Source organism: Oxyura jamaicensis, chromosome 1 (assembly GCF_011077185.1).
Source record: "Oxyura jamaicensis isolate SHBP4307 breed ruddy duck chromosome 1, BPBGC_Ojam_1.0, whole genome shotgun sequence".
NCBI lineage: Eukaryota > Metazoa > Chordata > Aves > Anseriformes > Anatidae > Oxyura > Oxyura jamaicensis.
This window is the reverse complement of record NC_048893.1, coordinates 123,745,934-123,763,124: the sequence shown is the minus strand read 5'-3', so window position 1 is coordinate 123,763,124 and position 17,191 is coordinate 123,745,934. Positions and strand designations below refer to the sequence as shown.

The following is a 17,191-nucleotide window of genomic DNA, read 5'->3' as shown; positions in this document are numbered from 1 at the left end:
GATAAGAAAGGTGAACTTTATTTAACTTCTCCTGCACCTCTGCACTTCCTACACTGGGTCGCAATAGGCAGTGAAAGGGATTGAAGAATCATTTTAAAAAAAGAAAAAAAAAAAGAGTATTTTTGGGAGAGTCTGGCCTAAGTGAAATGACGAATATGAAGTTTGACAAGAAAGGCTGTCCCTTCCTCCCCAACTCAGGCAAATCGATTTCTAGGCCAAGGAGGTTTAGATAAGCTCCAAACTTTTCAACATTTATCCAAACTAAACCACTTAAGAGTCACCCACCATTGAACGTTGAATACCTTGGCTGGGGAGCAGAAAAAAGCTGCCAGATCAGCACATCTCCAGCAGGTCACACACTGGTCAACAATATACATCAAAAACATTTGAAAAAATACAATTATGCTGAACTTTATCGTCTTCTTCCCAAAGTAATCAAAATACAAAGCACGACAATGGAATGAAGGCAAAAAGATTTTGGGACACTACAGTTCACGGGTCTGGGTAAGCTAAGGAATCTTTTTTTTTCTTTTTTTTTTTAAATTAAAACTTTAGTATATATAGATAAATGAGACTTTCCTACTCTTGATCCTGTTTTCTTTTCAAATAATCTTTTAAAAAAAAACAAACATCAAGAAACAGCTTCATCACTACCAATGCGTGAGGTATCCAGCCTCATAGCTAGATCACAGATTTCCTCTTTACTGGGATAGACTCTCAGCCTCTCATTTAGGGCCCATGTAAAGTACAATAAATTATGCATGAACAAATTGTTAATTGCAAACAGTCAGCATTATTAAAGTGGCAAGGCAAATAACGTTTAGAGGAAACCACAGATTCTTGGTTGGCCAAGAGACTTCCACTCACGTACAGATGCAGAGCTCTTGACTCAATACTTTGGATGTTGGGCAGACGTGGACTCAATCTGCTATTTTCAACTTGCCTGTAAACACTACAAGTGTTACGTGCCAGCCCAAAAGCTGTGGGAACTACTGCAAAAATCCTGACGTACCACCGAATCTTGTCACTTCAAAAACATGCATCATCCAGTAAGAAATGAGACAACTATTTCCAGGCACTGGGTAGTTATCAATACAATCCAGAATTTCAGTAGAAGCTCTAATTTCCAAAGCAAGTTGCAAACATTATCTATTTTACCTACCCTATGAATACAGTACATATTATTACTTCCAGCCTGCAGATGGGGAACATTAAACACGAACCCAGCTTGTTCACTATCATAGCACATCCATTTCAACTTCGAATATAAGTAAAAATTATAACCCAAAACTAATCATCATGGGATCTCTATAGAATCAGAGGAATATTAGTACTTCCAAGTTGTGATTCAGCTGACGAGCTGAATCACATGAAACTGATTTAACAGCAAGCCTCTAAACGTGGTCTCCATCACTGATTAGAGTGTAGGATGGCTCATCTCAAAATATACATATGCATAAAGTTGTCAGGAGATGAAGTCCACCATGGATGCTGACAAGATCTCAGCTTAAAAGAGGGGAAAAAATACACCATCAAGTATTTAATAAATCCCAAGATACGTTGTCTTTTTCATTGAAAACTCAATTCTACAAGTATTGCTAACTGCCTCTTGAGGGTGATTAGCTGCAATATTCTGTCTATCACACAGCTGAATCCGCTGCTGAAGTTTTTACACTGCTGTTCCAATCAGCAGGATATGGTTCCAAACAAACTTCAGGAAATCTCTGGTACTTCTTGCTAAAGCATACTTTTCTCCATATTCTGGGGAAAGACTGTAGTTTCTAAAGATTTGGGGTTGGTAAGCAAAGAAGAATAAAAACAGAATAAATATTAATAATAATAATAAAGAGCTGCACCCCAGCTTCACACAACTTCATCCTAGAACTGCTTCTCTGCTTTGTCCCAATGACCACAGTGTAGATAGATGACTGATCAGAAGTAAGCAGTACAAAAAAAAAACACTAATGCTTGTTGTATTAGTCACTCTGAAAATCAGTTTACAACTTTAAACTGGCAGAAAAAGCCAACTGCAAATGGCTGGAAGAAATTGGAGGCCTTGTGGCTCAAGCCATGGAGCAGGGAGCGGATTGGATTTTGTGGACCAGTGGAGTCTGCGTGCTGGTTTTACAAGCATAGTTTCAGACGTGATGAGAAAAAATAAAAAGATTCATGAGTTAAGTGCTGCGAAGTTTTCAGCTGGCAAGCAGTTTCTAAGAAAATCTTTTGGAAATTTGTGTTACCAGGTCATCCAAACACTGCACAGAGTCCTGAGGTTTTGATGCACATGGGCACTGTACCTTCAGCATACACCAGAGGCATCTTCCCATCAATTCTGACATTGCCTGATTTCACTTGCCTTCCAATTCTGCTGGAGAACACCCAGGGTCAGCGCTCTGGCAGACTGCTGTGTAGTTACGCACCAAGTCAGCACAGTGGGTCTGTGCTTTCACAGCACAGCTCCAATTTGATCCTTCAGACCATCAGGACCATCTTTGTGTTGCCTTCTGGTCTGAAGTTGGACGATGAGATACCCAGGCTATCAAACGACGTCACATCACAGAATCATTTAGGTTGGAAAAGGCCTCTGAGGTCATCTGGTCCATCCATACCCCTACCACCAGTATCACCCACTAGGCCTTGTCCCTAAAATGCTGCTGAGAGTGGGTATTTGCTGTTTTTTCCTTTGAAATCAGAGTTAAGCTGTGGTTTACTAGTTGGGATTAAGTATTAGCTGTGCAGGACAAGATTAAAACAGCATATTTTTCAAAAAATGCTTTCGAAGTGTTCAGGACAACAGCGACCATTTTCATGCATAGGAACATATACTCCAGGACGAGGAAGGGATCTACACCTCACTTGCTTTTTGTGCCTCTTCAAAGCTTTATCAGCTTTGAGGAGGCACTTGTCCAAGTTAGGGTTGAGCAACTACCATAGTCAGATCTGAGGCCCCACAGACCTTTCAGGGACCATAAGGTGGAAAATCCAAATTCCGTCATATTGAAGGAAAAGGATCAAGTGTGCACAGCAATTGGTACCTTGTGAATCTGTCATGGTGGAAAGTACGCCACAACGTTTTGATTGAACAAACTAAGTGCTGAATAGCCATCTTTAAAATTATCTAAAATACCAAAAGTTAATGGAAGTAACTTGTTATTCTTCTCTGAAGTTGTACTGTATCTTCGCAGAGGTGATTGGATTCCTTGTTTTGTGCTTACAAATAGGCATTAAAGGGAAAATAAAACTAGAGACAAATCAAGCATTCCTGTGTGCAGTCTTGACTGCAAGCCACATAGTCAAATCAGTTTGTTTTTTTTCAAAATGGTATTAAGACTTACCTAGTTTTGAACCGTAGTTACTAAAATAAGCAAAAAGCTAAGTTTAAGCAACTCCAAAATCTAATTACAATGGCAACAAAAAATCCAACTTGACCATTTTCAAACTTTCTTTCACTCTGGGTTGGATACTTTTTCCATGACCAGACTCCATAATTCGCCAGTTAGCTTAAGGACCATGCACAACGTTAGCAGGCAGAGGCACCACGTGGCTTTGAGTTGGGTTATCACATCCTTTTCTCACGCTGACAATATAAAGACTGGAGTACGTCCAGGACACAGAAAATACCTGAAACAACCCAGATTTCTACAAAAGGCAGGGATGATGGTGACAAAAGCGGACAGTTGTATTTCACAGGAGTGCAAACACAGAAGCCCTGCTAAGTAAGAAGCCAGGCACAAAGCAGCAACACCACTGCAAACACTTTTTTTTTGCAGGAGCTTTTCTCCTGCAAGCGTTTATTTCCAGCTAAGATTAAAGCAGCAGAGATGACTGGTCTGTCAGTGTTTGAAAGCAGCACACACATTGCATTGTAACTGTTTTCATTCACAAATTCCTACTCCTGTTCCAGCTTGTCACTCTCAGAACAAAGGCAAGACAAACAAGAAATCTGTCCCCCCACTACACACGTGAATTAGAATTTAAAGGGAAAAAAAAAAAAAAAAAAAAAAAAAAAAACAAACTTTCTCCAAGTTCATACAGTCAGTCTCACCTCCAAAAAATTATGACAGGCAGGTATTTTTCTGCATTAGCCAAATCTTACACTGATTCTGATACACAGTATCTTCTGAATGAGCTAGCTACTAAATATTTGTACCAACTTTAAAGCATATAGTAGGGCAGGGGATAGCAACTATACCAAGTATAAACAAGGTAACTCCCCCTGGTATTCTCCCTACAATCAATTTCATGAATCTACAACTGTGTTTTCAATGCTCTTGGAAGCAGAAGAGTCTCCACAACTCATACATAGCACCGCTGACACCAGTAGGAAGTTGAAGAATTTAGGGAAAACTCATTATCTTGTTGATTCACAGGTCATGTATTTTTTTTGTATTTATTTATTTTAAACAGAACTAATGCATTTGATTTTACACCTCAAAAGCTTCAGACACTACGTGAACAGCATCTCTCAAGTTGTCGAGAGGCCAACGACCACCTGTCATCGAGCTACAGCTCTGTGCATGCAGGTGAGTTCTCCTAAATGGAAGAGAAGGACACATGCAGCAGAGAGTTTAGACATTTCCTCTTACTACTTAATGCAAAAATGAAACAAGAAAGATGATACCCAGGGAAACAGGTTTAAAAAGCACCACGAGATTATTCTGTTTACAATTACCCTTTGTTTCTTTCTTTAAACAGATACGTAAGAATGTGTCAAGAGAACGTAAGCCTAACAGCAGTATATACTAGACACAGCCATGGGCCCAGATGTTCAGCTATGGTAAACCAAAGGTTTTCCCTCAATGCTGGATTCAGCTACAGCACCCCAGCTGAGCAGAACGCTGGGGATGTACTCTTTTAGCAGCACCACTACCATTTTGGATTTGTGCCTGGCAGCAGAGCCCTCTTCAGTCAATGAAAGGTCACGCTTACCAAGGCTGGGGCCATGCACTTTGGCCATAAGAAAAGCTGGAGTACATTTTCTTTAGGTTTTGAATCCTATTTGGCTCTGAACTCCAAAGCATAACAGTTGTACTGACTTGGGCCAAAGTTAAAATGCCCAGAAGCTTTACCAGGGAATACCTGAAAAGTTTCAGCTCTACTGTCCTGAACACTATAGCAGAATGAGTAAGGCTGAATATTATGAAGGATAAAAAAGCAAGCATAGTTTATCACAGCAGAGTGATCCAATGCCTTTAAGTGTCAGCATGGATGTTGCAGCTTTGGGCACCCCTCCTCACAGACCACAGAGGTGCAGCTTTTGCTCCTGGCCTGTCTCTATGGCAGCCCTGACATCCCAAGAAAAGGTGAAGGTTGCTGCAGCACCCAAGAGAAAGGCAAGAGGTTAGGTGGAATCATACCATGGGACACGTGTGGCCCACCAGCAGCTGCCAGCTGAACCACGCTGACCTCAGCAGGGACTGCAGCTATGCTGTTTACAGCAAGCCCGTGCCTGGGAGCAGGATAAAACAACAGCTGCCCTCCCTCTTGGCTCAGTCTCAGGCACCCGCGCTGCCATTCAAAGGTAGCCTGAGGTTAAAGCAACTCCCATCCTCGCTGAAAAAAACAGAGCCTACCTGCCATGTTCACAGATGCCACCTGCAAGCAGTAAACCACCCCAAGGTCCTCCTAAAGGAAGACTCCCTGCCTGTCTCCACTGCCTCATTCCAGGCACATAACATCATTGCAGCATGAAAGGAGGCAGCAGTTATGCCATCCAGGCGCTGCTGGGGCTGCTCCTCTGCGTGTGCCAAAGCAGCAGCATGCCCCTGGTGTCAACTGGACACAGGTCTGCAGCCAGCAGGAACAGCTACCCAGCCTGAACTTGAGGCCGTCATTGAAATAACGCACAGAGGAAGCCAAAAAGCCTGGAGTTCGACCCCAGTTCTGCACCAGCTCCTCACACACCAGAAAAGCTTCACCTCAACCTTCTACATCTGCAAAGCAGGAACATTAGTTACTTTTTAACTACGGAACACATCAATATTTAATATCCACGTGTAATTTGATGATAAAACAAAAGTGAGGTATAATTACACTAATAAAAGCGAGACGTGACAGCAGAACACCTCACGAGCTAACTGCATTTCTATCACCATTGGTCTACTTCTTGGAAGAATGAAAATTAAAGCAACGTAATTAACCCACATAAAGAGACATTCCTTTAAAAAAAAAATAATAATGATTTTGTGAGCTCAGATCTTATAGAAACAACTCGTAAATCTTAAACCTATAAAGAATACGGTACACACAGCACAGCATGCCTGAAAAAGCATGCAACGAGTGCAAAGGAGACAAGGGACCAGGCATCAGTAGCCTCCTGTGTACAGCCCAGTTGACTCAAACCAGTCAGCCTCACTTCTCACAGCTGCTTTTCAGGAGCTCTCTGATACCACTCAGACAACTGGAAATGCAGCAAGGTAGAATCAGAGGTCTGCTTGCTTACAATGTTTCATTTTCCCCAAAATATCTAAGCAATATTTAAAAATAAAACAAAAATATCACCTCTGGTGTTTTCAGTGGCAGTAAATGTGACAACAATTTGTCTTCAGATCAAAGGCAGCTCAAGATGTATCCAGCCATTCATTACCCATTGTAATGGGTGCAAAAGCTTCTGTCTAACTAAATCTTTTTAGAAAGAATCAAAGTGAAAATATTACATGCAGAGTGAATTAAAACAAGTATATACACACAATTTGTATTACACTCAGGGAGAAGATTCCTGCTCAGCTGACTCAATACCTAGAAATAATCTGATGTGCTCCTAGCTACAAAGCTCCATGACACAGGGTTCATAGCCAGACTCTGGTTGCAGACAGCTTTCTCAGTTTTAAAGTTTAAGATCAAGAGAAGAGAAAGGCAAGCAGAGAAAATGGAAAGCTGTAGGTGAGAGTGCACACATACATACATCCTCGCACCTTGGAACAAGGAAAGGAGCCCAGATTTGTATGATTAACACCTGGCTTTTAGAGATGTACACAAATAAATTCAAAGCTTCATTAAAAGGTAGCAACCCATATTGGGTTTTTATTGCCACTATTCCTTTCCACACGACCAACCACAACTAAAAAGAGATGTTCTCCAGAAGGAGAAGTAATACAACAGACTCTCTCTAAATTAGGGAGTCAAGCTATATTTCTTCTTTTTTGTTTTTAACATCTATACTCTCTGAATGCAGCTCCAACCCGCATTTGGCCCAGGGCAATAAACCACGGGAACATTAAAGGATTCTATATAACCTATTTATGGTTACTTGTTTGTGTGTTTCTAAACCCGTTAACCAACTTCAAGGAGTTATTTCATAGAATAGTTGGACCAAAGTGAGGCCTTTCAGGTTACACACTGAAACAGCAACAAGGCTGATATAAAGCCATTCTCCGTCAATGTAACCACGCACCACAGCACCCAGGTTGTAGCATAACACAGTAACACCTGCACTTGATGGATTGTCTCAAGCTCACTACGGTCTTTTAAAACTCACCTCATGCACTTGAATATAGAAGGACTGCAATACTTGTATATGACAGAGTTTTGTTACCAGAATACTTGTTTTGATGGCACAATGCTGTGGAGACACCCAGGTCTGCTCTAGATGCGCAGTACCACACGGAGATAAAATATCCAGTCCTGACAGTCTGTTGCTGTATTAAAGCAGCACAACACCCAGCCTGGTCAGCCTTAGCCTTTCAGCCACCACCTGCCTGCTCTGAAGATGGTTTGACTGCTTCTCTTCACATGTCTGTATCATATGGTATAAGTATCTCCTCAGATTTAAAGGAAATACACCTCCAGCCATCGGGCCAGTTGCAGGGCAAAAGAAGTGGAAGAAAAACCACCAAGTATTCCTCAGTAAAACAGCAACCCCTGCCTGCTAAGGCAGCACCAGATAGCTAACCTTTAACCTTTTCTCTGCTGTTCTCTGTCACACCCAAGGGCAAAGATAAATTGCAACAGCAAGGTGTGTCAAAGCTTATTTAAGATGTTATTGCCCTCAGCTGTCATCCTCACCTTCCTGTCAGAGATTACAATTCCTGCAGCAATCAGCAAGAAAAATGTGTGCCTCCAGATCAGCTACGCTAGTTGCCATGCTGTATATTAGCTTAAACTAGTGATAAATGTGTTGTCCTTTTTTTTTTTTTTTTTTTTTCCCTCAGGCAAACTTTCAGCTTTATTCCTCAGTACTCCAGTCTCTCCCTGGTTTCTCTTCCTTCCAGTTGACTGTCACATTGCTGACTGCTGACTTCAGTGGCTGCTGTCATCTCAAGACAGCGTGGCCAAATGAGCCAAGGAATATTCCAAGCCTCAGAACAGACTGCTGTGCATCCTTCCTGAGGTAAAAGGAACTACAGAAACAGGATCTCACAGAACCACAACGGGAACATGCAAAACTTGTACAACTGTAGAGGGTGCCACTCCTTCACTTAGCGCTGTGGCCAAAGACTGTGAGCAATAAGCCTTGATAAAGTTTCAGGTAGACAAGTAAAAGCTACTACACTTTCCATGTGACATCACCCTTCCGTAGGTACAGGGCAGACATTTAACTCTGACATCATATTTTCTTTCTTAGCACATCCAGAACTGAAAGACCCTTTGTATATATAGTCAGACCATGAAGAGACTAAATCACTCAATCTGTAACATCACTGGCAAAGCCACACTCACCCTTTCACCATGCCTCTTCAGCTGTTTATGAATACAGTGCTTGTAGTTTGATTTTCTGCAAGGGATAATTCCAAAGAACTTCAAAAACCCTCAATCAGTTCCTAGGCTTGTGTTCTTGTGTAAGACTGCTTTTATTTTGTGAGGAAAAAAAGAAAGCTACACACCAATGCCTGGTATCGGTGGCTTTCTGCTTAAAAATAATGCTACTTTCTTCCTAGAGATACATTCAATGTATGCCAGCATCCTGGTTGCTTCTCCTAGGTAGATAACATAGTTCATTTCTGCACAACACATTACTTTGTTGACAGCTTGTTTCTGTAACACAGCCTGAGCAAACAGAGCTCATCTTTTTGTTAACAAGCCCTAATTTCACCATTTGTTGGAAGTTTCCTCACAAGGGCTGCAGAATTTACAAGTTCCCTTTTATCAAAGCATCTTAGGAAGTTTTGTGATTTCTGAACATCAGTCATTCTGCATTACCTGCTGCTCTGAAATAACTTACGTAAGGCACGAGTCACAAGTGACATTTCTACGCATGGTAAGATTTCAAATGGTGGAAAGTCAGTAATGGGTGCACTCAAGGAGAAAAGAAAGAGACATCATCCTCTTATTACAGAAAATAGCTGTTTTTGTAGCACTTTTCTCAGTAGTTTTCTGAAAAATCATCTACGAGGAAGTCTGCCTGCAGACAGGAAATAGAGGTTCCTGCTGATCTTTCTCTTTGCACTCTGTCCTTAAAGTTTGCTGCTTTTGTCTTCAGAAAGGTACCAATTCCAAGAGTCATTATATCAGAGATTCATGCTAAATAAAATACACGTGCGTGCCTGGGGGCGGGGGGAGAGTGTCTTACGGCTTCAAGTAAATGGCTATGACCTCAGGCAGAATGGGGAAAATGGGATCATGGACAGCACTCTCAGCAGAGATTCAGAACCAGCTCAGTCTTTAAATGTTAGTGGATACATAGTGCTCAAGGTTTCAACTAGTGTACCGGGTCTGGCTGGGATGTTAACTTTCCCTGCACCACAACTAGTAAACCAAAAGACAGCTACAGGCAAGCATCTTTTACTACTCTCCTAATAGAGCACGAGGAACTGCTTCCCAAAGTTGTACACAGAGTGTACAGAAAATAAATATGCATTATACTGGATCCCTTCAGTATGGGAAACATCTACTAGATATCTTACACAAGCATAACATTTCTTTAGATTTTATATATATATGTAAACACACAATAATTTCCTAACACAAAGTTCAGCATGAGACTTTAATGATCATCTTTGTTAAGAACTGAACGGATGCTAACAGTCCCCACCTGATACATATTCTGCAAAAAGAATACGGCAACATTAAATTACATATATGGAAATATAGATATTAAAAGTGACTGATTTTTCAAGGACTAAAGAAATTGTGGGGGGTAGCTGATTAAGAGTGTTACAAGTAGATGAACAATTGTCAGCTTAAGCATTTTTGGATAATAGCTTGATCCATAATCAAAAATGTGTGGTAGGGAGAAAACACCAATAAACAATGCAGAGCAAGAAAACAAGAAGAGCATAACAAAGCTTTCAGAAAGCAATGACAGATCACTGTACATCTACAGAACCAATAATACAGAGGCAGTACTTTAAAATCCATGGGAATGAAAATCCAGCATGAAATGGGGGTCCACTGCTAGTTGACACCAGCAATGTAAATAAAAAATAAAAGGGGGGGAAAAGGAAAAAAAAAATAAAAATAAAAAAAAAGTGAAAAGTGTAATGGATACTTTTTGTCCCTTTGCAGAATGAAAGAATGATTGCATCTTCTTCCATATGTTAAAAAATCATTCCATATTGTTAAAAGAACTGAAAATTTCCCATTCCCATGCATGATTTCATAACCAATTTAGAAACTGGCCCATTTTAGGGCCTGCTCTCTTCAATGGTTCCTAAATGACTAGAATATGTTTTGAGTAAGTCTTCAGGTGACACTGAACTGGGAGGAGCTGTTGACTCCCTCAAGGGTGGAGAGGCTTTTCAGAGACATCTTGACAAATTAGAGAGCTGGGCAATCACCAGCAATATGAAGTTCAACATGAACAAGTGCTGGATTCTGCACATGGGTCAGGGCAACCCTGGCTGTACAAAGGAGAGGCTGAAGAGCAGCACCATGGAAGGGGTTTGCGGATTCTGGTTGATGGCAAGTTGAATATTAGTCAGCAGCGTGCCCCGACAGCCAAAAGGGCTATCCGTACCGTGAGGAGCATCAGGCACAGCATGGCTCGTTGGTTGAGGGAAGGGATTGTCCCACTCCGCTCTGCGCTGGTGCAGCCTCACCTCAAGTGCTGTGTGCACTTTGGGGCACCACAATATTAGAAGGAGATAAAACTATCAGTGTCCAAAGGAGGGACACAAAGATGGTGAAGGGTCTGGAGGGCAAGATGTATGAGGAGTAGCTGAGGTCCCTTGGTGTGTTCAGCCCCGAGCAGAGCAGGCTGAGGGGAGGCCTCATGGCGGCCTGCAGCTCCCTCACGAGGGGAGCAGAGGGGCAGGCACTGAGCTCTGCTCTCTGGGGACAGCGACAGGACCCGAGGGAACGGCATGGAGCTGGGACAGGGGAGGGTCAGGCTGGGGGTTAGGGAAAGGGTCTGCACCCAGAGGGTGGTTGGGCACAGGGACAGGCTCCCCAAGGCAGGGGCACCGAGCCTGACAGAGTTCAAGGAGTGTTTGGACAACGCTCTCAGACACATGGTCTGATTTTTGGGTGGTCCTGTGTGGAGCCAGAAGTTGGACTGGAAGATCCTTGAGGTCCCTTCCAACTCAGGATATTCTGTAGTTCTATAACTTTAGAAGTTCTGACTGAGGATTTCTCTGAACATCTATTTTAGACATATCATAGGAATAGGGAAACCTCCAAGGGAAGGGGCAGAGGACAGTACAGCCCAACTGTTCAAAAATAAATAAATAAATAAATAAAGGTAAAGGCATGAACCAGGGAGCTAAGATCTTCAGTTAAAAAACAGATAGTAACTGCAGCGATGCAAGAGCAAAAAGGTTATTCAAAAATGTTGATGCTAGCAGTGGTACTTACTAAAACAACAGAAGAGCAAAACAAATATTGTATTAAAATGGTAGTTTATACTTAGGTTGTTTTTTTTTTAAGGATGTTCACATTTTAAGGCTACATTGTAGTTGATGGCAGATAATTTGGGATTCTTTCAATGAGCAAATGCTAGAATACTAGTAACATTCTACATGATTTTCAAAAAAGTATCTACTGACAAAAACCTCTGTTTTTTGACAGCTTGCAGGTCTGGTTGACAAAAGTGACTTGTGCTAATACACTTGAGTTTCTCTTAATACAGGTAACAATATTAATGGATGTTTTGACCAAAATTTTTGCCAAATAAGGGAATACGTTACACAGATTACAAAGTTATCCCCCTGGCTGATCTCAAAAAGTTGCTACCGGAAAGATATGGATACAAAGACCATTTTGAACAGTCTCCTTTGGAATAATTAATGGCTGAGGACAATTCAACTATTTTCTAATGGACATAAAAATATATAAAATATTTGCTTACTAAGCCTGGACTAAGAGCATTGCAGTAGTATCCAGTAGTAAGGCAATTTAGTATTGCAAAGCTGCATTAATCACTTATAAAGTAATCTTGGTCCTACAAGATGACTTCAACGCCAAAGAGGTTTGCAAAGTTAGGCCATGCTCCCAGACAAGAGACAGCTATTTCATAATGCAACTTAAGAAAACTAACAACTGTCTCATAATAAGATCTCAGTGCAATGCAGAACAAATGTGTGCGAATACATTAATAGGACTATTAGTAGAAAGAGAAATATTTTTGCATTGATGAGGCCACCAGTAAGCACAATATTATGCTTACCTTCAGGACAGTAAGCATACAGTAATCCTGGAGCAATACAAAGAAATTGCTCCTTCATGGTTGTGTACTTAAACACACAAACAGTATATCTGTTATGCACAGAGAACACTTTTCAACTCTGCTAACAGAGATATAATAGAATCTCCTGACTGGGAAGTTAAAATGAAAAAAAAAGAAAAAAGAAAAAGAAAACAACAAGAACAACAAAAAAGATGTGAGTTTCCTCAATATTTGGGTGACTTATCAGGGGATGAAACGGTCTCAATGTCATATGAGCACTTCAAGTAAGACCAAAGTCTTAAGAAGTCTATTTTAACATAACTCATGAGCAAAACAAAGTTTCTTCTTGTGCAAGATGGGCATAAACGTGGACTTAACGGTACTTTCCTCTTCGGAGTCTGTGAATCCCCCAGTTTCCTGTGGTCCACTCATAAAGATAGGAGAAAAATCAGTCTGGAACTTCTCCACACATACTTACCTTGATTACTTTTAAAAATACCTATTGACCTAGGGGCTTCCTCTGCTTGCTCTTGATTCTTTTCTGTACTGCCCAACCTAACAGGTGGTTTTTTGAGTGGAGAAGGGAGATGAGGTTTCTTTTGAACCAACAGAGCCCAATCACCAGCTGGAGCCTGGACAGGGTAAGCAACACTGACAAGATTTCTTCAGGGCACGCTTCTACATGCCCTTAGAATCACAGAATCATTAAGGTTGGAAAAGATCTTCAAAATCATCTGGTCCAACCATCACCCTACCACCAATGTCACCCACTGAACCATGTCCCTAAGCACCATGTCCAACCTTTCCTTGAACACCCCCAGGGGACGGTGACACCACCACTTCCCTGGGCAACTAACTACAGAACCCAGTTTCACTGTCCAGGTCTGGAGTCAGAGCAGTGAACAAGAACCACCTGGACAAGCCAGCTCAGGGTCTTCTGGCTGGCCTGTCTTCATGCTATGTCCAGCGCTGACGTCTCAGCTCTGAGATCTCAGCCAGACTTAGAGCTGGAAGAGGGTTCTCACCAAATCACAGGAGCAAGAATTTTGCTACCTCTTAAGGGCTTGGCTGACACTGGAGGATCCCCAGTCCCACTGGGGCAACACTCTGTGGTGACTGAAGGAGCTAGTGTAAGGAACAGACATTTTCTCACACCTCCTGCTCCTCCTTAGACAGGGTGCTCCTGTAAACCAGACTCTTGCTAGACATAAGAGTACAGAAAAACAGTTTAGCACCAGAAAGCTGTATTAACCTCTTATAAAGCGACCTTGGTCCTGCAGGATGACCACCAAAGAACCTATGAAGGCAGCCCACGTTCTCAGACAAGACAGAAATAACACGAGGTTCCCCTCGGAGCCCTCTCCCCGTCCCCGCACGCCTCCCCCCGGGTCCGTCCCTCTCACCGGCATCGTAGAAGGCGTCCAGCACCGCCGTCTCCCCGAAGTCCAGCTCCCCGAAGTTGACCGTGCCCAGCTGAGCCCCCTCGGCCTCGCAGGCCCTCAGCAGGCACTGCCGAGCCCCTGCCTCGGGGCTCCGCGCCCCGGCGCCCCCCTTGGGCGGCTCGTTGAGGACATACACGGCCCGCAGGCAGCGCGCCCGCGGGGCACCCGCGCCGCCCTCCGCCGCCTCCACACCGCCCGGTGCCGCCGCCGCCGCCGCCTCGGGCGGGCAGGGCGCCGGCAGCTCCGGCTCCGTGCCGGGGTGCCCGGGCTCCGCCGCCGCGCTGCCGCCCGCGGGGCTCTCCATAGCGCCTCCGAGGGCTGAGGGGGGCCGGCGGCTGCCTACAGGTGCTCAGGCGGGGCCGCGCCTCATGGCGAGCGGTTCCCCGCCGCCTGCCCTCGGCTGAGGGACAAGCGGGCGGCCCCGGGACGAGCCCGCTCCGCTCGGCGCCCAACGCGGTGCCGAGGGGGAGGCGACACCGTCGGGGCGGCCTCGCCTCGTTTATGGCTTCCCTTCCCCGCCCCCGGCGGGGCACACGACCTCCCCGCACCGCCCGCCGCCGCCGCCCTGACCGGCGGGGCTTTGAGCCGCGGCCCCGCTCGGCTTCTCGGGACGGGCCGGCGGCGGCTGCTGCACGGCGGGAGGGCTGCACCCGTCCCGCCGCCCTTCGCCGCCATTAGGAGCCCCCCTACAGCCGTTATGAGCCTCTGTCAGCTGTTAGGGGCCGGCTCGCCCCGACCGCCCTCCCAGATAAATAAATAAGTAAATAAAAGCACACCCCGTCCCCATCCCCTTCGCCTGATCATCTGGTCCAACCATCTCCCAGCCATCCCCCTATCACCAACATCACCCACTGAACCATGTCCCTAAGCACCACATCCAACCTCTCCTTGAACATCCCCAGGGACAGTGACTCGACCACTACCCTGGGCAACCCATTCCAATGCCTGACTGCTCTTTCTGAGAAGAAATGTCCCATAATTGTTTTAATTGTTGAAGGGTAGTGTTTTTTGTTCAATTCTTTGTTTTAATTGTTCAAGAGTAGGGGCATGACATTTCCATTTTTCCACTCACCAGGAACATTGCCCAGATGCCAGGACTTTTCAACTAGAATGGAGAGAGGCTTGGCAACTCCATCAGCCAGTTCCCTCAGGACCCTGGGATTCATGTCATCAGGTCCCATAGACTTGTATCTGTTTAGATTCATCAGGTGGTCTCAAACCCACTCTTCACTTATAGTGGGTAGGATTTTGATCTCCCAGCCTCCATCTATGGGTTCAGGGAAATGAAAGACTTGGGAAGCCTGTCTACCAGTGCAGATGGAGGCAAAGAAGTTGCTGAGTACCTCAGCTTTCTGCATGTCTGTCGTTACCAATTACTCAGATACAGAAACTCACTCCTAATATAAGAAATTAGCCACCCATAATTGCTTACACACTACTATTTTCACCCCTCAGTCTATTTTCACAAATGTTAAAGGCGCATGGTGGCCCTCGGGGACTCCTCCTGTCACCCCAGCACAGCAGCCCAAAGGAAGCTGGGTCCTCTCTTGTGCTCTTCCTCAAGGCTCTGTGCAGAAGGGTTGCCACCTCTCACACAAGGGCTGGGGGATGGGAAAGAAGCACTCACACAACCCTGAGAATTGGCAACACAGTTCTTTATTGCCAGGACATCCTGCAGGTGAGCCTGTGGGATGTCCATGGTGTTTGGTGGCCCCAAGCTAATGCTGGGGATGGAGCCTGCGTGACAAGTAGGGGGCTCACCAGGCACTCCTGCAATGCTGTTGGTGCGCTCTGATGGCAGGGAGCAGAGGCATGCCAGGGTAGTTGCGGGTCTGATCTGGCCGAGGTGGATCCACTTCCATTGGTTCCTCCACATCTTTTGGTGCATCCACCTCCATGGGCCCCACGGTGTTTGGCAGAAGGACAAGCCAGTCCTTGCCCAGGACTGCCCACACAGGATGCCTTCCGTCTGGAATGTGTTCAGGCCAGGGTGCAGACCCAGGGGGTCATCCAATCCCACGCCAAGGTCCCATGCCACTCTCTGGTTCATTTTCATGCATGGGTTCAATGCTGCTGTGTGGATTACAGCCAGGGCTGGGTCCCACACTGCATTCTGGACGATAGGCACACCTCTCCTCCCCGCGGCTGTCCAGCTGATGCTCCTGCCTTTGCCCCAAGCCACCGTTGTGCCAGTGGGAAGGCCCAGGCCCCCTGTCGCTGTATGACTGAGGGGGCGGCCTGTTCTCTGCATCGTTGCGGTGCCACTGGTACCACCTGTAAGTACCGTCTGCGGTCATTTTAAGTCGTTGCGTTTCCTGTAAGTCATTGCGGTGCCAGTGGTACCATCTGTGGGCTGTGACCAGGCTGTGCACCAGAGGTACCTTGGGCACCGGTGTCTTTTGTGCCACAGGCGCTATCCCTCTGCCCTTGACACATCTCCTTGTTGGGTGCACTCCTTCTTGGTGCTTCTTTGGACAGCATTGCTGTCCTCACAGGGGGAGGCCAGCTGCTCGCCTTGCTGCTTCTAGTCATCTTCCTGCCATTTACACTGGCAGTCAGAGGAGCTTGTCGCTGAGCGAGTGGTGGGCCAGCTGCAGGGGGCCTGTTTTATAGGGCCCACGAGGCAGTGGTGGCCACTGTGACCTCAGCAAGCCTCTGTGATGGAGTAGCCCACGCGTGCCAAAGGCGGCTGTGTTGGGGGCGGCCTGGAAGATGCCCTCACGTGGAAGAAGGAGGAGGGTTGGGGGGCTGAGAGCCCCTTTTCTGGGGCTGGCTCCCCCGGGCCATTTGGCTTGCCAGAGAGAAAGGCTGCCCCTCAGCCACAGGGACTGCCTTCCACCTCCCATCCTGTGCCTTGGGTTTCTTGATAACACTGGTTTTTAGTTATATAAAGTTAATTTATGGAAAAGAACAGAAGCAAGGTGCATCTTCAGCCCTGATTCCCATGTGCACTTTGTGCTCTGAGTGAAGAATTTCTTCCTCACATCACATCTAATCTAAATCTTCTCACCATTTGTTCAAAGCCATTATTCCTTGTTCCATCACTACACTCCCTGATAGAGTCCCTCTCCAGCTTGCTTTTAGGCCACTGTTATGGGTTAGGTTAGGTGCCAAAACTGCAGGACCTTGCAAATTGCAGCCTTATCTACCTCGTTCCCCATGCTCCATGTGATGTGTTCCAGCTCAGGCTCTAGCCTCTCATCGGTGT

General features: G+C 45.1%; 1 protein-coding gene and 1 long non-coding RNA gene across 3 annotated transcripts in view; one reads left to right on the top strand and one right to left on the bottom strand.

The window, feature by feature from the left end:
* MAP3K15 (mitogen-activated protein kinase kinase kinase 15) overlaps positions 1 to 14,408 on the bottom strand; it is an 87,912-nt gene extending 73,504 nt beyond the window's left edge. For both annotated transcript variants that reach the window (XM_035321758.1, XM_035321840.1), the window contains exon 1: positions 13,945 to 14,408. In XM_035321758.1, the coding sequence (XP_035177649.1) occupies positions 13,945 to 14,287 (343 nt within the window). In that variant the 5' untranslated portion in view covers positions 14,288 to 14,408. The remainder of the gene's footprint in view (positions 1 to 13,944) is intronic.
* LOC118164565 lies at positions 7,593 to 8,435 on the top strand. The gene is made up of 3 exons (XR_004749557.1): positions 7,593 to 7,633; positions 7,709 to 7,711; positions 7,755 to 8,435. It is a non-coding gene; the product is annotated as an uncharacterized LOC118164565 (long non-coding RNA).
* Positions 14,409 to 17,191: the final 2,783 nt, after the last annotated feature.